Source organism: Ochotona princeps, chromosome 4 (assembly GCF_030435755.1).
Source record: "Ochotona princeps isolate mOchPri1 chromosome 4, mOchPri1.hap1, whole genome shotgun sequence".
Taxonomy (NCBI): Eukaryota; Metazoa; Chordata; class Mammalia; order Lagomorpha; family Ochotonidae; genus Ochotona; species Ochotona princeps.
The window spans coordinates 6,599,317-6,623,674 of record NC_080835.1 but is presented as its reverse complement, the minus strand read 5'-3'; the positions used below and the strand labels follow the sequence as shown (position 1 = coordinate 6,623,674).

General features: G+C 47.5%; 1 protein-coding gene across 1 annotated transcript in view; it reads left to right on the top strand.

Moving 5' to 3' along the window:
- The first annotated feature begins 11,117 nt into the window (after positions 1-11,117).
- LOC131479964 (uncharacterized) overlaps positions 11,118-24,358 on the top strand; it is a 51,113-nt gene continuing 37,872 nt past the window's right edge. Inside the window, exons 1-3 of the mRNA XM_058662234.1 lie at positions 11,118-11,156; positions 16,721-16,832; positions 18,005-18,273. Coding sequence (XP_058518217.1) covers positions 11,148-11,156; positions 16,721-16,832; positions 18,005-18,273 — 390 coding nt within the window. The 5' untranslated portion in view covers positions 11,118-11,147. The remainder of the gene's footprint in view (positions 11,157-16,720; positions 16,833-18,004; positions 18,274-24,358) is intronic.

Here is a 24,358-nt window from a genome sequence, read left to right as displayed (position 1 = left end):
CACTATGAGGTATTTGAAGTATCCACTGGCTGGCACAGTCCATCATAGAGTCTTTGTTACATGGAGTATTTATATATGTGCCTGAGATAAAGGTTATATTCTTGCAGGTTGTGCTGTGGCATAGTAGACTAAGCCTCTGCCTGTGGTGCCAGCATCCCATACACACGCCTGTTCAAGTTGTGGCTGCTCCACTTCTGATCCAGCTCCCTGCATATGGTCTGGGAAAGCAGCAGAGGTTGACTCAAGTCCTTGGGTTCCTTCACTCATGAGGTAGGCCCTGAAAAAGTTCCTAGATTAGGCACAGCCATGGTTCTTTTCGTCATTGGGGAGTGAACCAGTGGCTGAAAGATTTCTGTCTCTCCTTCTCTCTGGAATGCTGCCTTTCAAATAAAAGTAAATCTTACAGTTAAAGGTTATATTCTGAAAACTATAAAAGATGAGCAGCAATAAATAATAATATTGGATAACGACAAAAACATAACAGAAGGTATCTGACTGTGGTTGATCATTTTCATAAACTGTCTTACTGTGCTGCACATACTAATGGGTGGGTAGCATACACAGAGCAGATAGCAGAGATGATTCTCTGTGTTGCAATGGTGTGAAAGAGCATTTAAGATTTCATCCACTGATCAAAATTAAAGCTCATGAACAGTGTATTTCTCGAATTTTCCATTTACGGGTTTTAGGACTTGATTTACTAATGGGGCATCGCTATTGATGACTTGCACCTGCTTGTCAGGTTTATTGACAGTGGACAGGACACAGATAAGGAGTTTCCACACACCGCTCTTCCTACCTCTTCTCACACCATTCAAGTTAATTGAACGGGGAAAAGCACATCCCGCCCTCCTGCCTTCCACACCTTTCAGAACAATTGACAACGTGAAAATTGCTCCAGAGGCTCTGCGCACCTGGCACCTTCTGCCTCCTATTGTACCAGATTAGGTGAAGTATAGGAAAACAGGGCTCTGGTAACTCCCTGCCTGCCTCTTGCACATGGAAGCTTTGTTTGTACTGCATAGTTCTCATCTGATTGGAGGATGAGAGCTTAAAAACCCCTGACATTGGCAGCTTGGCATAGTGGTTCCTGAAGTGTAACAGGAGCTGCTGTCACCAAGCTTGGGCAATAAAGACTTCTCCTAACATCCTACACTTGGGTCTGGTGTGATCTCTCTCTCACTCTGGAACATTTTGGAGCCCCAAGTGAGATGAGGTCCTTGGTCAGAGGCAGTGATCACTCCATGCTCCAAAACCTGGCTTGGAGGTCTTGGGAGGCCACTGTGAAGCATTAATATGACCCAAGCAGCCGATCCTGGATTCCTGGCTGAGGGGATTTACACTGACCTTTTGGAAGAGTCATTTGTATGAACGGTCATAGGTGAGTTTACCCATACGTGGGTTTCTCAACATTTTTTTTCTGTTTCTGAGTATGCAACACAACTTCAGGAGTCAGGGTCCATATGAGATGTTGTTATGGCTTGTCAGGTTGGGTCCCCAAATTTCTGGGTTCCTGTCAGGTTAGGGTCCCCAGGTTTGAGTTCCCTTCAGGTTTCTGGGCTTCTGTCAGATTGGGTTCCCAGGTTTTGGTCCCCAGGTTTCTGGGTTCCTGTCAGGTTTGGGTTCCCAGGTTTCCGGGTTCCTGTCAGGTTTGAGTTCCCAGGTTTCCGGGTTCCTGTCAGGTTTGAGTTCCCAGGTTCCTGGGTTCCTGTCAGGTTTGAGTTCCCAGGTTTCCGGGTTCCTGTCAGGTTTGAGTTCCCAGGTTCCTGGGTTCCTGTCAGGTTTGAGTTCCCAGGTTCCTGGGTTCCTGTCAGGTTTGAGTTCCCAGGTTTCCGGGTTCCTGTCAGGTTTGAGTTCCCAGGTTCCTGGGTTCCTGTCAGGTTTGAGTTCCCAGGTTCCTGGGTTCCTGTCAGGTTTGAGTTCCCAGGTTCCTGGGTTCCTGTCAGGTTTGAGTTCCCAGGTTCCTGGGTTCTTGTCAGGTTTGGGTTCCCAACGGATTTGGGTTCCTGTCAGGACTGGGTTTCTGTCGGGGTACTGGATTTTGACTGTCAGGTTTGAGTTCCTATCAAGGTTTTGGATTTTGTCTGTTGAGTTTTTGTTCTTTTCAAGGGTCTGGATTGTGTCTGTCAGGTTTGGGTTATGTCTTTTGGGGTTGGGTTTGGGTTTCTGTCAGGGTGATGGGTTATTTTTGTCAGAGTTGGATTGTGTCCATCAGGTTTGGGTTTCTGTCAGGGTACTGGATTGTGTCTGTCAGGTTTGGGCTCCTTTCAGGGTTCTGATTGGGCATGGAATGTATCTGTCAGTAGTCTGGATTGTGAATGTCAGGTCTGGATTGTCATTAGGTTCTGGATTGTGTCTTTTGGGTTTGTCCTGTACAGGTTCTAGATTGTGACAGTGTGGTGGCTGCTTGTCTGTCATGTCTGTTTGTGTTCTATTCATCTTAAAACTACCTGGTTCAACAGGTCTTCTGCCAAGATAACCACTGCTAATCAGAATTCTAGTCTAACAGTCCCCTGGGTGCGTGCTGTTTTACAGTTGGGAAGAGCTGAATTGTAAAACAGTAAAGGCTGTTTTTTTGGTATATATATTTACTTTGAAATGCTTGAATGACCACTTTTATGTGTGAAAATCTGATCTGTAACCTGTAACTGTAATATGTAACCTGACTAAATGGAAAGATACTATTTTGTGGTGATGAATAATCCTGTTCTGATCGGATACTTTTCAGGTCCCTTGGCATATTTGATAGCTTGGTTCCTCTGGCTTTGGGATTTCCAGATAGGAACCTGGAGGTCTCAAAGTGAGAGAAATATAAAAAAATAAAAAACTATATCTTTCTTCTGATAAAAGTAATAGCTATTTTTGTCATTTGGATTACCTGCAAAGTATTGCCAATATGTTTTATAAAATCCTTCAGGTGCTTGACTGAGTAAAAATAGTTTTGTCAATTAATGAGTTTAAAATATTTAGTCTTTAAAAATATTTAAAGTCTTTTGTTATCTGCAGTTTGCATTTTCCAAAACATTTACAATCAGATTTGTGGGACAAATGACCATACACTTTCTGCATTCTGTTCAGGTAATGTTTTCCCTATGATGTTTCAGTACTTTGGGAAACTTTTGCTTGTAAATAAAGTCTTCACCTTCCCCTCACATGGTTCCCCCTTATGTACCACAGGGGGAGCTGCAGCCCAGTCACAGCGACCCCCAATCCACCCCCCATCATTGGACTGATTCCCCCAGTCCTAGTTCCTGTGCCTTTCAGCATGTGCAGTGGACAAGTCTGGTCTGCCCCACAAACCATTGAGCTCTCATATACATCACTGGGCACTGAAACCTAACTTAACCCAACTGACTCCACCGTCTACCACACACTCATTTCAGCGGGTGCCACTGTCTCTAGCCAGGCCCACCCCCGAGTCCTGGTTTTCATGCTCACCAGTGGGAGTTGCAGCCCCTCAGAGAGGAGCCCACACCCCCTCCACTGGACCTACTCCCTGCCCTGGATCTCACACTCTCCAGGTGGTTTTGTGGTGTAACTTGACAGGACTTGCACTAGTTCCAGCACTTGCCAGCTGATGCTGTGGCAAAGCTTAACCCACTTGCCTTTATTCTGGCTCATGCCTGTGCCAGTGAATATGATTGTCTACCCCAGCCTGACTCTCCCCCTAAACTAGTTCACATGTAGGCCAACAGGTATTGTAACCCTGCCTAGCCTGGTCCGCCCCCAATTCCAGCTCTCATGCTCGCTCAGGCTCAACTCCCATCTTTGCATGTGCTGGTGGGTGCTGCAGCCCTGTCTGATGTGGCCTGGATCACCTCAGCGTTTGCCAGCAGGTGCTGTAGCTTGGCCTGGCCCTGTCTGCCCCCATTCCAGCTCATGCTGGTTGTAGCTGCTGCCCAATCTGGCACAGTCAGCCCCCAGTCCCAGTCCTAATGTAAACTGGCTAGTGATGCAGCCAGACCCAGCCCATCCTGCACCCCATCCTGGTTCTCAGATCTGCCAGTGGGTGTTACAAACTGGCGCAGCCTGTCTGCCCCCATACCTGAGCCACATGTATGCTGGCAGGTACTATAACCTGGTCTGCTCTGGTCTGCTCCTTGTTTTGATTCTTGTGGTCACCTGCAGGGACTGTGCCCCAACAAAGGAGTTCTCCAAGTTCCTCTATTGGGTCTCCTCTTAGTGGCAGATCTCACACACACTGGATTCTTAGTCCAGGCTGACTTCACCCCACCTCCTGTCCTGGCAGGAACAATAGCCTTGCCCAATCGGTCCATACCCAACCCAATTCTTACTGTTGGGTGCTACAGCCCAGCCACAGCTAGTCTATGCCCTGATGCAGATCTCATGTGGGCCAATGTGGCCAAGTAGTAGTGGAAACCCAACCTGTCCTATACCCACTCAGGCTCTCACAAACACCAGTGGATGCTGGAGTCTAACCCAGTCTGACATGCCCCAGAGCCTGTCTATGCCCATGTTAAGGGACACTGAAGCCTTGTCCAGCTCACACCATCACTCCTATTCTGGCTCTCAAGCTCACCAATGGACACAGTGACCTAGCCAGGGTGTCCCACAGGTCCCCAAACAAGCCTGCTCACAGCCACAGATTTTGCACGTGCCAGTTGTTGCTCTGACCTAGCTCTGCACAGCTCATCCCTTGTTTTAATCTTTGCTATCAGATGCTGCAGGCTAGCCTGTCCCAGCCCATGCCCAGTCTCTAGTATTGCTGGTGAGTGCTATAGCCTGGCCTTATTCAATCTACTCCCATCCATGACTCATGCAAGCCAACAGCTGTGATAGCCTAGCCAGGTATGCCCTGCTTTCCAGTCTGGCTCCTGCACTTGCCAGTGAGCTATGGTTGGCTTGGCCCTACCTGTTCCACCCCTTCCAAAACCATCCCGCATATGTCTGGACAATCGGACCTAACATGGCCAGTCTGACCAACACCCAGTCCTAAGTAGCATGCTCATAAGCAGGAGTGATGGCCCATCAGGGGAGTTGCCCTAATTCCCCAGACTCATAGCTCACCCATGACAGTGGGTTCTAGGCCCTTACAGTTGATAGGCTACCCCCTCCATCCTGCATATGTATGAGTGGCCTGGCCCACTCCACATTTTTTTTTTTGGTGTTTCTGTGGGTGCTGCAGCCTGAACCAAACCAGCCTGTACCCAACTCCAATACCCATGAGTGTCAGTGATTCCATGATCATGCCTAGCTCAGCCTTTTACCACCCCTAGTTCCAAGCAAACCAGTTGAAATTGCAGATCAAAAGGGTGGACCCACACATCCCTCACAGAATTTTCCCCCAGACCCAGTCATCTTGTGTGCTGGTTAGTGCCACTGGCTCAGCCTAGCATTACCCATCCCTTGTTTCAACTCTCATGGGTGAGTACTATAATCTAACCCTGCCAGGTAGCGCCCCGCCCCCCCCCAGCCCTAGCTGGCCATTACTAACTACCCCAGCTCTGCTATATCTCTAGGGCTGCTGTGTCGGTCTGACCCTTAAAGGTCCATACATTCCACCCCCAAGATACCACCACTAGGTGGTTCAGGTACCAAAGGCGCTGGGCAAAGCCCATGGGCCACCTAACCTCAGCGCTGTTGCCTAGGAGCTCAGAGCCAGGGCTAGATGGCCCCCTTCAGCTCCGGGCAGCTGGCAGGCTGATTGGCTCAGACCTCCCTCCAGACCCCCCCCCCCCCCGGGGGTGAACTGACTAACCTGGCCCTGAGCACATGGTGAGCCAATGGGCCCAGGTCTCCCTACAGACCTGAGCCATGTCCAAGGGCAATCCAACCCACCTGGCTCCAAACCCGTGGCTGGCCAAGGGGCCCCAGCCACTCGGCCTGAGCCCTTGCCACCTGGGAACCTATTTTTTTTTAAACAACTAAATATATTTTTTCTTTTCTTTTATTTCAACAGAAACTCTGCCCAAATGCTCTTTCTCCCCAACTTCTCCTCCGTTCCCCACCCCCACCACCTAGGCTTATTCATCCTTGCATTTGGCTGTTCCTGATCATCACAAGGAGAAAACTCATATAAGTTACACGAGTTATTCTAGTGAATTAGCAATGTAAAGGTACAGGAATTTTGTGGGAAGCTGAAATTTATGGTTGACCAGGCAGAACTTTGGGAAACCTTTGCCACTGGCACCTGAAAGTGGTTGGGGGCTGTTTCGTGGGACTGAATCCTTAACCTGTGGGATCTGAACCAGTATCCAGAGTTGACTTTGATCAAATGGGATTGATGAATCTCACCTGTTGATGTTGAAGAACTGGAGAACTGCTTGGTATGGGAAAATAGCCTGTGTTGAGGCTGAAATAGATGGAGGTGTCAGGTTTTAGTTATTGAAAGAAAAATTGTACCAGTGACAAATTTGATAATTCAGTTGAGTAGAAAATCAGGCTCATGGATTAAATTGCACTCAGGACCAAAGGCAGATCAGAGTCCCACTCCATACAGGAAGCCAGAAATATTTACAAATAGAAGACTCAAGTGACATATAGAGTAGCCTGGTGGATTTCAGTTTGGGATTTGCCCCATATGGCCACATTTTGGCCATTTTCAGCCTGTAACAACCTTAAACTCAGTTGGTCTTATTGACCCAGGCTTAGTCACTTGTTCCAAGAATAAGTGTTCAGATTATGTTCTGTCTATATATGTGCCAAGATGGCTTTTACTCATACAATTGTCTACACAGGGCAAAATAATTTCTAAATTATTTTAGAAGTCCCTTTTGTCCAGCCTCTTGAGCGTTGACATCACCTTCTGTCACCTTCCCAGTGGACCTGTTTGGTCTCAGTATGGAATTCACAGTGTACAAAGTCAAATTAGTTGGGTGGGTATGCTTTCTTTACTGTAATGAGACCACTTGATATATAAAAACTGACTGCATAGGAGTGTACGTGACTCTTGAGAAGATACAAGTTATCAGGGAGAGCACTACAATAATGTAGGGTGGAAAGGTTTGACACCAGTGGTCACCATCATTAAAAGTCATAGCCAACACTATTTTAAAAAATTTTTTATAATCTTTACATAGTTGATTAGAGTGAAAAGGGTCAAGGGCTACAAGAAGGTGGCTGACATCACCGTTTTCGAAATTCTTTTTTTTCCCCCTTCCTGTATCTGGGTGAAGCAGGAAGATAAGGAGAGAAGCCACACCCAGCCTCCCAAATGCCTCTGCAGCCTGGGTCCAGCCACTCAACACCACCGCAGGGTCCCTGATGTGGGGCATGCTCTGAGGGTCCTGCTCAAGAGGTTTCGACAGTTCAATAGTTCTGAATTACTGCCAATCTCGCCACTTCAGGCACTAGAATCCACTGTTTCACATACTTCACCTTAGAGTCTCTGTTTGCTCAGATATTCACTGCCATGCTTGGCAGGGATAGTTGATCAATTTGCTCTGTCTTCCATCTTCTGTTGTGGTAACAGGAGTTCTCTGCAGACTCCAATGTACTGTCATGTCCTCCATGTGCACCTGGATATGCTGTCCACTGCTCCATCTAAGCCACTGAGGAGGTCCAATTCTGACACATGCACTCCATGGTCAGACCATGGATCCTGCAATTCTCTCCATGCTTGGGGTTCTGAGTCCAGTGATTCAGTTGAGGGGATTCCCAAAGAAACTTCATCTGAGTTGATCCCAGACATGATTCTTGTGTGTGCTTGCCAATACAGGGTCAGACACAGTCCATCGCCCCAGTCAACCACATGCTGGTGGTTGCAGTTGCTGGGTCAGTTCTGCCTCCAGCCCTATCTTCTACACAAATCAATGGGTGTTGCGGCGCAGCCTGATTCTGCCCACCACACAGTCGGTCTTCACTTACACCAGTGGGAACGAGTGCCTAGTCGGAGCAACCCACAATAATTCACCAGGCCCGCCCCCTGCCCTGGTTCCCATGCTTGCCAGTATGTAGAGCAGACTAGTCCAGTCTGTCCCACATCCCATTTAGCTTTCATACATGTCAGTGGGCTTTGAAGCCTGGTTCAACCCAACCAGCTCCACTATCCAGCCCAAACACATCTGGTAGGTGTCACTCTCTGTCTAGCTATGCCTGTCCCATTCCTGGTTCTCATGGTCGCCAGTTAGAGTGGCAACCCAAGAGGGAGGTGCCCACTATTTCCTTGCTGGGCCCACTCCAACTCCCAGATCCTGCACTCTCCAGGTAGTTCTACAATTTACCTTGACAGAATTTGCCCCCCATGACAGCATCTGCCAGCTGATGCTGCAGCTAAGCATAACCAACCTACACCCACTCTGGCTTACGCATGCTCCAGTAGAAACAGTCAACCCAGCTTGACTCTCTGCTGATCCAGCTCACATGAGGCCAACAGGTGTTTGTATCCCTGCCCAGCCTTGTCTGCCCCCATCCCAACTCTCACACCCACCAGTGAGTGTGGTAGTCCAGCAGCAGAGCCCTTTGCAGCCCACCTACCAGGCTCACCCCTCCCCTGCTGAGTCTCAGATGAGCTGGTTGGGTGCTGTGGCCTAGTCCACAATGGCCTGCCTCACCACAGCATTAGCCAGTGGGTTCTGTAGCCAGGCCCGGGATTACCCACTCCCATTCCAGCTCACACTGGTGGGGCTACAGCCTAGCCCAGCTCAGCCAGCCTCCAGTGCTGGCCCTAATGTGAGCTGGCTTGTGTTGTCACCTGACCTGGCCTGAACCACTCTCCAGTCTGGTGCTCGGATTTACCAGCAGGTGAAATGAACTGGCCCAGCCTGGTTCACTCTTAATCTGAGCCAAATGTATGCCAGTGGGTATCATTCCCTGTCCTGGTCTGGGCTACTTCCTATCATGGTTCTTGCGTTCACCTGCAGGGACTGTGTCCCAACAGAGTTCCCCAAGCTCCTCCATCAGAACCTCTCCCAATGCCAGATGTCGTGCACACATGTGGGTCCATGGGCCAGCTCTACTTACTCTACCTCCTGTCCTAGCGGTAACAGTGGCTTTTCCTGACTGGCCCTCACCCATTCCAGTTTTTACTGTTGGGTATTATAGCCCAGCCAATGTCTGGTCTATACCCAGACACAGCTCACACATGGTTCAATAGTGGCAGAGACCTAGCCTAGCCTGTCCTACACCTACCCTGGTTCTCACGAGCACCAGTAGGTCCTAGAGTCTAGCCCAGTCTGGTGTACCCCAGACCCAATCCACACTTGTGACAAGGGACACTACAGCCATGTCCAGACCAGATAACAGCCCCCACTCACCACAGGAACCCAACCTAGCCAGGGCTTCCCCTAACTGCCCCAACCAAGCCTATTCCTAACCATAGGTCTTGTGTATACCAGTAGTTGCCCTGACCCAGCTTGGCATAACATAGTCCCTCCCCTGTCTTGGCCTTTGCCTTTGGAAGCTGTAGCCTGGCCTGACCCAGCCCACCCCTAGTCCCAACTCTTGCTTACAGGTGCTGCAACCTGGCCCTACTCAGTGTGCTCCCATCCCTGGCTCATGTAAACCGGTAGGTGTGATACCCTGTCCTATCCCAGCATGACCTGTACACCAGCCTTGTTTCTGAACTTGCCAGTGAGTTAAGGTTTTCTCAACCTTGCCAGTCTGTCACCTTCCAAAATGAACCCACACAAGGTAGTTGGAGCTACCTTGCCCAGCTTGCCCGACCCCCAGTCCTGGACCACATGCTCACCAGTGGGAGCTATGACCTATTAGGGGAATTTCCCATGTTCCCGCACTTGGCTCACTCTCAGATCCGGATCTCACACATAGGAGCGGGTGCTAGGCCCTTGCCTGGCATAATTTGGCCTTTGTATGCACTGGTGAATGTTGTGGTCCAGTCCTCCCACATTATTTTAGGATGGACATGTGGGTGCTGCAACCTAGACCTGCCCAGACTATTCTCAGTCCCTGTACCTGTGAGTGTTGGCAGGTTCTATGGTCACACCTAGATCAGCCCATCACCACCCCAACTCTTGAGCTAACCAGTGGAAATTGTATTTCCACAGGGGTTGGTTCATATATTACCCTCATAATCTACCCCTGGACCTCGTTCTCTCATATGCTGGTTAGTGTCATGGCCCTGCCTAATGTGACCCATTCCCTGTTCCAACATTCAGTCAGGTACCAGGATCTAGCCCTGCTAGACAGCCTCTCCCACCAGTCCTAGCTTTTCTGTGGACTGACATGCGGTAGCCAGAAGTGTTCCATGCTAACAAACCCAACTCAGGACTCCCATGTGGGCTGCTGCATCAGTCTGACCCATACAGATCTTCTAGTCTCTCCCCTCCAAACCACCAGATATCAGTCCCCTCATTTACTTGCAAGTACAGTTGCCCTGTCATTGGGTGTCCCTCAGGATTCATTCCTCACCTACACATATGATAGCCTTATCCACGGATGTCCCTAGGCAGTAATTCAACACCCTCAAAACTCCAGAGCTCATTTGCTGGGCTGCCAGCAGGGACAAAGTCTGGCACCAGTGGTGCTCTGATTGCCCACAAGCTCAGGATTTGCCTACTGCCTGGCACTGGTGGACAGGGAGCTAGGATTTCCAGAGGAAAATCTGGCCCAGCACAGATTCCCCTAGCCACAGCCATGTGGCTGGGAAATTCAGGCCCCTGCATCTCTGAGAAGACTTACCTGGGCTCTGCCCTACATCCTTCTTAATCAGAGCAATGCTTTTTAAAAATTTGCTTATTTTTGTCAATTTGAAAGATATAAAAAGAAAGAGAAAGTGGGGTGAAAGAAGGCGAAAGAGACAGAAAGCCCTTTCATTCACTGAATCACTCCTACAACCACTCCCAATGTGTGCAAGTGTTGTGCTTTGCACCAGGCCAAACCTAGAGGCCTAGAACTCCATCAGTTCTCCCAGGTTGGTGGCAGCAACTCAGGAACTTGACCTATCACCTGCTGCTTCCTAGTGTTTGTGCTGGTAGAGCACTATAGTATGTGCACAAGTGGAATTGGGACTGAAATCAAGGTCCTGGAATGTGGGATAGTCGTGTCCCTGGCAACATCTTTATTGTACCTGCTTTCGTACCTTTGCTTTGTTTGAAATCATTGGCTATATAGAACGTTAGAGGGAATCTGAAAGTGAAATTTCAGGCTTGGATATAAAACTAGCCCAGTAGGAGCTGAGCTGCAAACAGCTTGCGGACATTGTGCTGCGGACACCATCTTGCTTCCAGATGGAGCTGGTGAGTCCCCCAGAATTTCCCAGAACTGACTCTGCAGTGGGGATGGGCAGACTCCTCCTGGGCTTGGGAACACATTGCTCTGGATTTTACTTTTTAAGAAAATATTTTAATGAAAATTTATTTTTTGAAATAGTTACACAGAGAGAGAGAGAAAGAGAGGAGAGAGAGAGATCTCCCATTCACTGTTTACTTCCCACACAGACGCAAGAGCCAGAGCTGGAGTGGCTCAAGGTAGACTCCTGCCATCACTGAAAGTCAAACACCGGCAGGGGCTCACACAGTGGGCGCGGGGTGCCAGCAAAGAGGAAGGGCATGTCCACTTGCATCCCATCCAGTGAATTACCCTGCTTCCCACACTCCAGCTGGTTCTTCAGTTTCTCACAGTCACCTGCTGACAGAGTTCAGTGGGCTTAGATGTTTCAGCATGAACCTTCTCACCTTGTAGCACTATGGATGGAGATCCATAACTATTGCTGACAGGCCTTTGCCTTGTTGCAGACACTGAACTTTTCTCTGTTCCCAGGTTCTTCCAGGTCCCCTGCCATGCCCTGGCTGGCTGGGCTGCCCTAGGGAGAAGTAGATTCTGCCTGGTCTCCTCCTGACTTTGCACCATCCCAGGACACAGGAGGCATGCTGTCCCCCGAGCACAGGCACAAAGAGTGACACAACAGAAAACTACCACAGGAGCTGCAGCACCCCGGGATGGGGCATGGGGAAGTGGGGAGGAGCAGGGATGGGGAGGAAGGTAAGTGCGGGTCAGGGAGCAGGAGGAGGCAGGCAGAGCCCAGCTCCATCCTCTCAGCTGAGTGATGTGAGTGAGTCACCCCATCTACTTTCTAATCCTGCATTTTTGCACCCATGCACTGGGACAAGAATGTTCTGTCTGAGGCTGTGGTTATCCCAGGATGATGACCAGCAGAGCCTGGCTACTAGAGTGGGCAGCTCCCTCAGGGCTGGGGCTTGACAGTGCCACAAGTCCCCACTGCCGTACTGTGCAAGGGACAGGTCTCCCATACGTACCTTCTCTCTCTCCCACCTTCCCCACACAGTCCTCTGTTGTGGTTCCCTCTTTTGGTGAGTCAGCAGGTGAATTGTCTTCTGTTAAGAATAACAAACAATAAAACAAAAACAATGCTGCTTCTTGCAGCCAGATATACTCTGATGGGACCTCAAATTCTGGAGTCCCACTGCCTAAGCTCACCCCATCACCCCCAAAGCCTGCATTTTTGGCTTCTTGCCAATACTGTTTTGGGAGGTTACAAGATGGTGTCCCACATGGCACTGGCCTCCTCTTTCCTCTGAACCCTGACCTCTACTGGCTTGCTTCCAGGAAACAACCAATTATTACATGCTGGCTTCCCTTTAAGAATGTTCACCATTTATGGGCTTTGTAAACTAGATGGAAAGGATACCAAAGGTAAAATTCTGGACCTTGGGATAAGCAGGAGCCTGCCACTGCCCTGGCTGTGGGAATTCCCTGGGACTTTCCCTGCATCTCTGCCATGGGTGGATAAGCTCTCCTGGAGAACTGCCCTTGTCACTTAGCAGTTCTTTGCTCCTTGCTCTGGAGCTGGACTCCCCCCAGAAGGTTCAGTGTGGGTTTCAGGCTCACCAGGTTTGGCTCACCTGAGGCAAGTTTGGCTATAGGGCCTCACCTGCCTCAGCAAGGGGCCCTTGCTTACCAGACACAGCTGGGGTAGGAGACAGAGTGTGGCCTTCAGGAGACATCCTGGGCCCTGGAAAGTGTGAGGTGTCTCCATGATGTCTACTGCTGCTGCTGACTGGGGTTCCATCTCTTCTCAGTCCCCAACATGCCATTCTCTGTCCTCCTTCCTTGGTGGCATTTGTCCTAACCTGGGAAATGCCATGGGGGCTGGCATCATGGTGAGGTGGGGTGACTGCTGCCTGTGACACCAGCATCCAACAGGAGCACTGCTTCCTGTCCCAGCTGCTCCACTTCTGACCCAGCTCTCTGCTAATGGCCAGGGAAAGGCAGCAGAAGATGACCCAAGAGTTTGGGTCGCTCCTACCCATGTGGGAGACTCCAATGAAACTCGTGAATTCTGGCTTCAGTCTGGCTCAGCCACTGTCATTGCAGACATTTGGGCATCAGGTAGAAGCTATTTTCTGCCTTTCAAATAAATCTTCAAATAAGGAAACACCACTTTTTCGTGGGTCTTTTGTCACGATTCTGGGTGAGTCAATGGTGCTCTTCTAGAGAAGAGCATCAGAGACAAACTGGTGAGGGATGTCCATTTATTTGAAAGAAGTTACAAGCTTATATAGAATAGAAGGGGGCAGAGCATATCAGTGGATTCTCCAGTGACCGCGTCGTGCCTGGAGTGATGAGACTGGCAGCAATACAGTTCTGTGAAACTATCAAAACTACTTTGCCAGCTCTACCTTTGGACCAGAGATGGCCTCCCCAAGAAACTGATGAGCTTCTCCAGACAATAAGATGCGACACTTCTTGCCTGGTAGATGCACGCAATGAAAGAATCTCAACTGAATTTGATCTGTGGTAATGCAACAAGGTGGAGGAATACACTGTGGTGGTGGTGGGGAGAATCACAGGGCCTATAAAACCATGACACATAATGCAATGTAATTAAAAAAAACACAAAAATGTAATACAGTAATGGGGTGCAGCAATCCACCATGGGGAGAGGGTACAGGGAGGGATTGGGGCATCCCCAGAGCCTATGAAACTGTCACATAATGAAATGTAATTAATAAAATTTATATTAAAAAAAAGAATAGAAGGGGGCAGGCAGAAGGGCAGTCCCAACAGTACTTTAACCCAACAGCAATGCTGTGACTACCTAGTAGATGTGTCTATTTCTCTGTACCCTCCAATCAAGTTGAAGGTCATGAAGCACAAGAAGCACAGTAAGCTGTATCCCAGGGCAAACTGGTTACATGGCTGAAAAACAGAAAGAATGTTAACAGTTGACTTCCTAGTGTTGTTTACTGAGGAAGTCCTAGCATAGCTCATTTCAAGAGACTTGGAAGAGAGAATGGAGAGCAGTTCACTGCTCTTGCTGTATGCCCTGTGAACAGGCTAGGTCGGGATCTCAGTTATCCAAGACTCCTGTCTGGGGTTCCCCAAGGGACACAGTGTGCCTTCTGCCACCATGTGGGCTAAGCAGGCAGAGACTGAAGGGCAATATCCCACAGCATTTCAGTGTTTAGCACTCTCCACCTCCCCCTGCCATCAGCTCAGAGGGGCAGAGCTTGCAGGAACTCTGCGCAGGTGCAACTGCTGAGAGGGAACAGCTGGACTTTACACTGCTGGGAAATGAGCCTGTTCTGGGAAGGTGGCTGCAGACCCGTGGGCAGGCCCTGTGAGCATTGCCTGATCCTGGTGATTATTGATGCTCAAGCAATAAACCCTGAGATTCTGAGATTTATTGCTGCCCAAGAAACCAAGGCTCTGCTGCTGACCAGTCATCTCCTTCCCAGGTGGGACCTGAGCTTATATGTTGTGCTTGCCAGTGTCCTTACCATGCTTCACAAGTTCCCTCATAGTTCCCCGATAAAGAGGGCGTGGCTGCCTGGGGATGAGCAGGGAAAGGGACCTGACTCCACTGACCCTCTTTCTGGTTTCCCACATTTGCCCCATCGATAATGTCAGGCCTGGCTGGATACTGGGGACACAGACAGGGAGGGATGTACAGCTAAGGCTCTACTCCAAGTATCTCCCAGCCAGGAGGGGTGCAGTAGGCACAGGGGACTGCAGCCCAATGTGGCTTGTGCAAGGAGAGGTACAGGTGGGTGCACCTGGGCCCAAGAGGAACAGTTGAGCAACCTGGGTAGGGATGGTGGCCCCAAGAGGTGTCTGATGGAGAGGGACAGTGGAAGGGTGGATGTGAGGAGGTGGCTGGAACACAGAGACCCAAAAGGATGTGCAAATCAGCAAAGGGGGGTGGTGGTGGTAGGGAGGTAAGGAAATGGTGTTCATGGGTCTGTGGGTGACAGAGCCCAGGGAGAGTGATGAAGAGAAAGGAAGGGCCATTCAGCAGGGCAGGATCAGCTGTCTAGGCCAGTTGGTGGCCAGGAGCTGGTGGGGAAATGAGTCAGAATGTGCTCCAGGAGTAGCACGGACTGTTTCTACTGTCAGATTTTGGCATCAGAGACAGGCAGAGGTAAGTCGAGCTAGGCTCCAACTGGATAGTCTAGGATGAGGAAAAAGAGGTGTGTAATCCCCTGAGCACAGGTACAAAGAGTGACACAACAGAAAACTACCACAGGAGCTGCAGCACCCTGGGATGGGGCATGGGGAAGTGGGGAGGAGCAGGGATGGGGAGGAAGGTAAGTGCTGGTCAGGGAGCAGGAGGAGGTAGGCAGAGCCCAGCTCCATCCTCTCAGCTGAGTGATATGAGTGAGTCACCCCATCTACTTTCTAATCCTGCATTTTTGCACCCATGCACTGGGACAAGAATGTTCTGCCTGAGGCTGTGGTGAGGCTATGGTTATCCCAGGATGATGACCAGCAGAGCCTGGCTACTGGAGGGGGCTGGAGATTGACAGTGCCACAAGGCTGCACTGCAAGATCAAGTCCCATCCTGTCACCAGTTTCTGTCTCCTTGCTCATCCTGTGTGAGAGACAGGAGTCCTGACTAGGAGGAGAGGGGGCAGGGTCTGGTGAACGTATTGCCATGGATAGGCATGGTAATGAGGTTGGTGAGAGGCTGAGAGATATTCAAAGGCCAGGGAGTGGACCTACCCCTCTTTCCTTCCCAGTACTGCACCCAGTCTTGAAGTTGCTCATCCTCTCAGTCTTGGTGTTCCTGCCTTCAGGCGTGTTCCAGAGTGAGAGAGAGATCACACTAGACCCAAGTGTAGGATGTTAGGAGAAGTCTTTATTGCCCAAGCTTGGTGACAGCAGCTCCTGTTACACTCCAGGAACCACTATGCCAAGCTGCCAATGTCAGGGGTTTTTAAGCTCTCATCCTCCAATCAGATGAGAACTATGCAGTACAAACAAAGCTTCCATGTGCAAGAGGCAGGCAGGGAGTTACCAGAGCCCTGTTTTCCTATACTTCACCTAATCTGGTACAATAGGAGGCAGAAGGTGCCAGGTGCGCAGAGCCTCTGGAGCAATTTTCACATTGTCAGTTGTTCTGAAAGGTGTGGAAGGCAGGAGGGCGGGATGTGCTTTTCCCCGTTCAATTAACTTGAATGATGCAAGAGGAGGTAGGAAGAATGGGGGTGGCAAGTTGTGTAAGCAGCAATGGTTGCACCTCACCACAAGATGCACACACAGAGCAGCTATTCCAGCCCATCTGCACCCTCCACATCTGCACACACACTCACTTATCCCAGATCAGCTCCTCCTTCCCAACATGCATAGTCATTTCTTCACAGTGGCCCTGTTCCAATTGCCCCTTGTGGATCCTCACAGACTGATTCATTGCTAGGGTTCTCACAGTGGAGGCAGAAACACTCTCCTCTCTGGTCTTATCAGGAGATGAACACTTCCAGGCCCGCTGGCTGAGCTGCAGTTCCCCAGCCAGGGTCTGTACTCTGGCCCCATCTACTTCATCCTGATTTTTCTGTTGCAGTTTTCAGTGGAACCACTGCCTGGAGACATTATTGAGATTTTTCACCCTAACTATAAGGATTGGGCCATCTATGTGGGAAATGATTATGTGATCCACCTGACTCCTTGCTCAGGTAAGGTCAGCTAAAGATATGATTTTCCATATACTGTTATGGGATTGCTGTTGTGTGTAAAAGATAAAGTTGCTGTCTGCAATGCCAGTACCCCACATGGGTGTTGCATCATGTCTTGAGAATTGCACTTTCTATCCAGCTTCCTCCTAATGGCCTGGGAAAAGTAGCAGAAGATGGCACAAGTTTGGATCCCTGTCACCCACTCTGACTAACCTTTGGCTCCTGGTTTCAGCTTGGCTCAGCTGTGGCTGTTGCAGCCATCTGAGAAGTGAGTCAGTGGATGGAAAGTCTCTTTTTCTCTCTGTGGTTATTCCTTTCTCTGTAAATATGACTGTGAAATAAATAAATGAATCTTAAAAATGTTTTCAGATACTGAAGACAGGTCATTTCAATGAGAAGATGAATGGATATATCATTAATGAAAGAAAATAAATACTGTAGAAAGCTTGACAAGTATAAATGCAGATGCCTGCGTATCCTTGGCTGTGGGCTTTCCCCCCAGCATATGTATTGTAACTGGACAAAGAAATCATTGCAACAAATGTCAGAGCTCTGCTTTTCCTTTTTTAGAAGTTTATCTGAAAGGAGAAAGAGAGAGAGAGAGAGAGAGAGAGAGAGAGAGAGAGAGAGAGAGAAAGAAAGAAAGAAAGAAAGAAAGAAAGAAAGAAAGAAAGAAAGAAAGAAAGAAAGAAAAAAAGAAAGAAAGATGAAAAAGAGCATTCTTCAGTCTGTTGGTTTATTCCTCAAATGTCTCATGCCAAGAACCTGTAACTCCATCTGGATTGCCCATGTGGGCATCAGGGGCCCAGGCACCTGGGTCATCTTGTACTGCCTTCCCAGGTGCATTAGCAGGGAGCTGAATCCTAAGTGGAGCAACTAAGGGTGCTGATATTGGATGTCAGCATCAAAGCAGTTTCTTATAGCATTATGCTACAATACCAGTCCTGGGATGACATGTGCACACATTTAGAATGCAAATCATGAGACTGTTGTATGATGCAGCCATTGAAGGCTGCATGTGTGACATGTTACATATTCACATCTCATTAAACACGAAGAACCATCTTGTGTCTTCCTTGTGAAAGATCAGTCACAGGAAACTTTTGTCTTTGTTCGTCCTGCCTTCTGTCTGCCCTCCTCCCTGTCTGTTGGCTTCTCTTTGTGATTCACAGGTGAGCATCGTAGTAGTGGCCTTTCTAACCTCTTCACCAATCAGCAGACCAAGGCCATGGCAACAAAAGAACCCTTAAAGGACGCAGCAGAAGGCAGTGCCTACAGGGTCAACAACCACCTGGACCATAAATTCAGACCCCAACCTGTGAGTGACATCATTGCTTCTGCTGAGATTCTAGCTCGAAACAGGTTGAATTATGAAGTAACTAGTAAAATCCGTGAGAAATTTGTCGATGATCTACGATATGGCGAGATTCCTCGTGCATTGGTAAGCCCCCCCCCCCAGGATTATCCTCTTCCATCTCCAAAACAGTTTTTATTTAAACTTTCTTGGTGTTTCTCATCCTAAGACTACACACTAAAACCCCACTATGCATGCTGCAATACTAATACTATTCCCAGAGCAATACTGCAGTACCTGGCATTTTAGAAGCTCTTAGTTCTTCCAGTCCCAACATTGCATTGGACTTGCTGGTTTGGTAAGTGTTATATAAAGAAAAGGAAAGAAAGGGAGTGTTGTTCTCCATGGCTTCTTCAAGCTGAGTTTAAGGACAATGTTCTCTCAGTGGTTGCCACCTGGTGGGAGGAATGTGAGATGCAGCGATGCTCCTAGATCTGCAAAAGAAACTGGTTAATGGTTTGATAACAACAACAACAAAATTACATTTGAGTGGATGACACAGGGCTGGAAGGAGGGGTTAGTTGTCAAAAGTCCTTTTGAAAAGATGGCATGAGTTCTCTTTTTCTCTTAGCTAGGCCTTCTTGTACTTTGGCTATTGATTCTTCACTATTCCTGAATGTTCAACGTAGACAAGATAGTTTCATCAGGAACCAGAGATCCTCACTGCCTATCATCCCACCTGACTCCTCACATTTCCAAACAGAGGAATAGACCCCAATGGCTGGTAGGGACAAGGGGCGATGACTGCTCTAGTCTGTTCATGCTGAAAAGGGGCATTCAGGAACAGCAGCAGTAGGGGTCAATCTAGAGGAGGAAGAGGTCATCAGGCATCCGAAGTACTACCTGGCACTTAAGGCTTCTCTGTGTTGAAGTCTAGATAGCAAAATATTACATAGTTATAATCTTTCCCAACCTAGCAGGTTGTGAGTTCAGTGAGAACCCCAGTTGGAATATTTGAGCTTTAGAGCTCAGAGGTTAAAGTGTTGTCAGGTTTCAACATCTGTCAGAGTAAACATTACTTTAGTTTAAAACTATGGACTAGATTTGAATCAATTTAAGCTAACTCCTTTAGGTCTCAAATTTTGATAGATACTCAATGAATGCAGTGGAACACATAAAACTTTTTCTGAGCTGCAAAAACTTGCTAACCTAGATAAATCAGAAGTCACAGTAACAATACAAGGATTAGCATGTAGCATCAGAATATAAACTCATTACAGAACAGGTAAATGCAAGCTGACGTCTTCACTAACCTTGTCAATTATACCATTTGATTCTTGAAAATGCTATAGTAGTTTTGCATCTTGCTAGGGAACAGGTAAGTGCTAGATTTCCTAAAACAATTATACTTTACCAATCATTGCAAGCCCTAAAAGTTTCAGAAAGACATATAGCCTAGAACATAAAGCACAGCATTGAAAACATTCTATTTCAAAACCTACTAGTCACATAGTAGATGGCAAAAGATTTAAACTAGTTTTCATTTACAATAACTCAACAATTAATATTATTATAACAAGATTTTACAGAAATTTATACACGTTAAGGCAGAGGCAAGCTATCTACTAGTTTTTAGTCTAATAAACCATGTACTAGCAATTGAAGAACAAAAGAATTTTAAGTAGATGAGCTGAGAAATCCCAAATAACTTGGCAAATGAGGAAGACATGAAGTCTGCTTCAGAGCAGTGAGGGTATCCTACCCTAGTGAAGTCTAGGAAAAATTGAAGAGGGTGATATCAAACGTGCCTTATTGGGAGATTGGTCAGTGGTACAGGCTGAGCAGTTATAGGCCAGCTAACTTTCAGGCTACCTATAGCCATTGTATTCTAAGTTCTTCCTACTTATAAGACTTTTCAGATCCACAAGATACTGCTTGGAAAAGTCTATGAATATTAGCAATATATAATTCTAATACAACCCTGAAGATACAGGTCCTGCATAGGAAGTCAGTACACAGTGACACTAGTAAATTTAACAAATTAGCACTCATGCGTAACATCAGTGATCACCTGAGGCTCTTGACGCATGATGATTAGGCTGTGGAAGCCTCTTGAATCCACAACAGACCCATGAGTCATTAGACAAGGACACACACAAAGAGTAAGCTCTCTTCTCCATTAAGAGAAGAGCACAACCATCTTTGGCTGCTTGTTTGCACTGGGCATGGGTCACAGTGGTCCCTCACGGAGGGACACTCTTCGCAGCAGTGTCCTGGCTTTCCACACTTGATACGCTTTTTCTCTTGCTGGCTTTCCTGTCAGACTAGAATGCCTTCTGGGCTGATTCTGAGGCCACTGAGTGCTACTCAAGGTTGTTAGTCTGAGTCTGCTATAAGAACCAATTCCAATGTTGGAGCACTTTTACATTCCCTGACAGCTGAATTATCATTGAACACACACACACACACACACACACACACACACACACATATATATACATTTAGTCAGGCTAATTCAAACAGTAACAGATCAAATAAATTTTTATTACATATAAAATGACCACAAAAATATTTCAAAGTAAATACATATTAGAAAACACCCTTGGAAACGCAGGGAATTTAACAATGACAACAGGGAACCCAAGGGGTTACATAGCTGGAAGGCAAAATGTATATTTCCTTAGTCAGTCATCAACGGGAAATATAACTTTAAACACAGGAATTGACACAGAAAATCATCTCATAACTTTTTAAGAATTTGTTGTTTTACTATAAGCCAAAAATCTCACATACGTCTTTGTAAACAAGAACACAAATAATTGACAATCTGGATCAATTTCATGATTAGAGAACATGAACATAACCATCAATATACATTCTTTGTAATTATATAAATATTCATTACTTTAATAACATATACGATGCAACAAATTTAGCATAATTTTATAACATTGAGAGATTATAACCCAAACTATTTTAAATGACAAATACATTCTCTGAATTTTGTCTCAATCTTTTGAGAGTTCCAGGAATCCTGCTGGAAGTCCCAAAGTCAGGGGACTTGGTTTAGAACTTTGAAGAATTTAGAGGTCAAAGTGAGTTAAACAAAAAGTACATTTAACATTTAACTGAATATGTTAACAAATACTGCACGTTAGACCTGATCAGTGCCAGGACAAAATAGAAACTGAAGACCAAACAAAAACAGCAAAAAAGTCTTAAAATACTAAAAGCTCATCACTCTAGTCAATTGTAATACTGCAGAAAAAGCTTAATTCAGCAAAGGAAAAATCTCCCAAGCTACAAGAGGTTAATCAAATCCAATCTTTCCCCAGCAGGGGTGGGAGAGTCTGATCTGGCCAAGTCATCATACATAAGTCAAACCTCTCAAAAATTATTTATCAGGAGATAACGGGGGTAATCATGGTCTGTTCGAGTTCGTTTGTCAGTCAGTCACACATGCACCAATTCAAAACAAGAACAATAACCATTTCCAAACAAACATATACACAATCACCAAACACTTCAGAACAGGGAGACAATAATCATACAAGATTTATTCCTCTCAAACTTTCCATGACTTCAAACCCTTTCAACAGCATGTTTTAGCCTGGAACTATTTTGTAAGACAACCTATAGATTTATCTGATGTTTCGCAGTAATTTCACAGTGGATTAAGACAACTCTATAACAGATTATTTGTATATATAACTGTTAAATCAAGTTACAAAATAAGTTTGTAATTTTTTTCTTTTTCTTCTTTTTTTTTTTTTTTCCTGCTTATCTCTTACCCTGCCCCTCTCAGCTAATGAGTAGGGGTGGGAGAGCTAGAGAAAGTTTAGCCTTTGAGGGTGGCTGGGTGTGGTTAAGTCCAGACAGACTGAGAGAGCAAGTTAGGCAAGAGGGTTAAAATGGAGAAAAAGAAGGCTTAAACATAGGAAATCTCTGTAGGCTACCCTACAGAGTCAGGAGAACAAGCAGAGACCATCAGACAGAGGGGTAGGACGGGGCTGAGACCACGGGGGGGAGGATAAAATGGGGGTTGTCAGTGGAGTGGAAAAATCAAAAAGAGGCCAGAATAGAGAAGCATGGGGCAGCAGAGCTCAGGAAACATGTGCTGGGGTTTACTACATCATGGATAAAAAAAACTATGGAAAACACAGATATAGAGATGAGATAAAAAAAAAAAAAAACAGGGGATACAACATCCCATCCTTTTTCCAAGTACCTACAGGTGTTTATTAGATCACAGAGTATATTTGATCCAGAGGGCCATTTACTGGCTAGCTAGCTAGGGAAGCGTGAGGCAATTAATTTTATAAAGGCATACTAGAGTTTTACGTTTTACGTTCGATCCTTTGAAGAGTTTCTAAATTTGCTACACAGCCCAAAGGGGCTAGTGGGAGGAACCAGCAATGAAAAAATAGCTCCAATGATTAAGACTCAGCTGATTGCCAGAGCAGAACCAAGGGGTCTGTGGAAACCACCCAGTATGGTCTAGAATTACAATGCCATAATGAGAGGGAAAAATGCATGAGACTATGAATCCCTGTTGGCAGGTGAGCTCTGTTTGAAGCAGCAGTTCCTCCATTAGCCCTGGAGATGCTCAAGGCCAGCATTTGCTATGTCTGTGCTACAGACGCTCCTCAGCAGGGCTCCCATTATTGTGCACCTGCCCCTGGTATGCAACAACCTCCTCCTCCCTCATTGCTAGCCTCTCCTTGGATGATCCCATGCTTCTGTGCCCTACTCTAAGCTGGCTGGCTGTCACTCCTCTACAGGAGCTAAACTGGCTGGTGGGCTTCCTCAGTCCAAGCTGTGGGTCCCCTCTGCTGGGATTCTGACCACCTGCAGAGACCTCTGTGGTCTCTCCCAAGACACCACTCCCCACCCTTAGGAGGTACTCCACTTTGACTCCACTTTCCTGGCAGGATTCTGATGGAGAATTGGCCTATTTCTTTATGGCCTTATAATGACCCTGTTTGTGGTTGTGGATGAGAAGCAGATGTGTGTCTAAGGTGTTTGTTGGCTGACCAATAACTATTTACCTACACATTCATTCACAGGCACCATTGTCAGGTACCTCCTTCTGAGTGAATAGAGCCCTGGGTGATGGTTGGTGTCCATGGACAGCAGGGTCCTTCCCACAGATCCAGGTGATGCCCTGTGGGTGGTGTGAGCCTCTCAGGGTTGCTCCTTCCCCTTTGCCATGATTGGTTGTGGCAGAAATGTCAGTGGGTCTGGCCAATGAAGGATGCGAACAAGTCAGCCTGAGCATTATGGGGAAGATTTTATTCCCAAGTGAAGGAGGGCACCTGCTGCTCATTCTTTCATCCCCTGCTGGGTGACATGGGGCCCTTGCAGTTCCTCTGCCAGTGGACTGTGCAGCCCACACTGTACTCGTGGGAGCCATGTGATGGGAAGAGCCCGTGTCCCCGCTGGCCTGGACAAGCTGCTGAATCCAGGCTGAGTCTTCCTGCTCAGGAGACAACAACTGTTTGGATTGTGGACACTATCCTTGATGGTTGGATGAGAAGTGAATGATGACACCAGGCATCCAGTAGAGTGACGAGTGACGAGTGATGAGTGCTGCGTTGGCAGGTGCTATGCATGGATGACAGGACCCCAAAACAGGGGAAACAGAGAAGTGGGCACAGAAAGCAGGCTCCATTGCCTGGGGACCAACTGAAGTCTGGAGTCTGGGGTGTGGCACCCCCAGTCTCAGGGAAGGGAGACTCAATGTGGAGGATAGCTGCACCTGTTGTGGGACCAGCATGTGAAGAACTGAGCACACAGAACTGGGTGCATCTGAGGGATTAGGGGTAAGTCTTCTAAACTGCCAGCACTGGTGAATGGGAAACCTGGTCCCCCTTGTAAGACTGATGGATTATTGCACTCAATGAAGCAAGTCTTCCTGGGCTGTCAGCTGCTGCCCCCCTTGTTTGGGGCTGTTTGCCTTATACCTGGCATTGGTCCTACTGTCAGTGGTGCAGCCTTAAGAAGTCTTCTGCTTCTGCTGTATGCAATGAATGAGTACCCAGAGCTTGGAGTGGGACTGTGAAGCAGAGGCTGCCCCAGGAGCAGCTTGTCCTAAAATATTCAGGATGAAAGATAATGTGATCTGATCAGAAGGGCCAACTAGGAACAAGAGAAAATTGCAATGGAAAGGATGCTTTGTTACTCAGAGATGCTTCCTGGCTGGTCACATGGAGAGTTTTATGGTTGAGCAGAA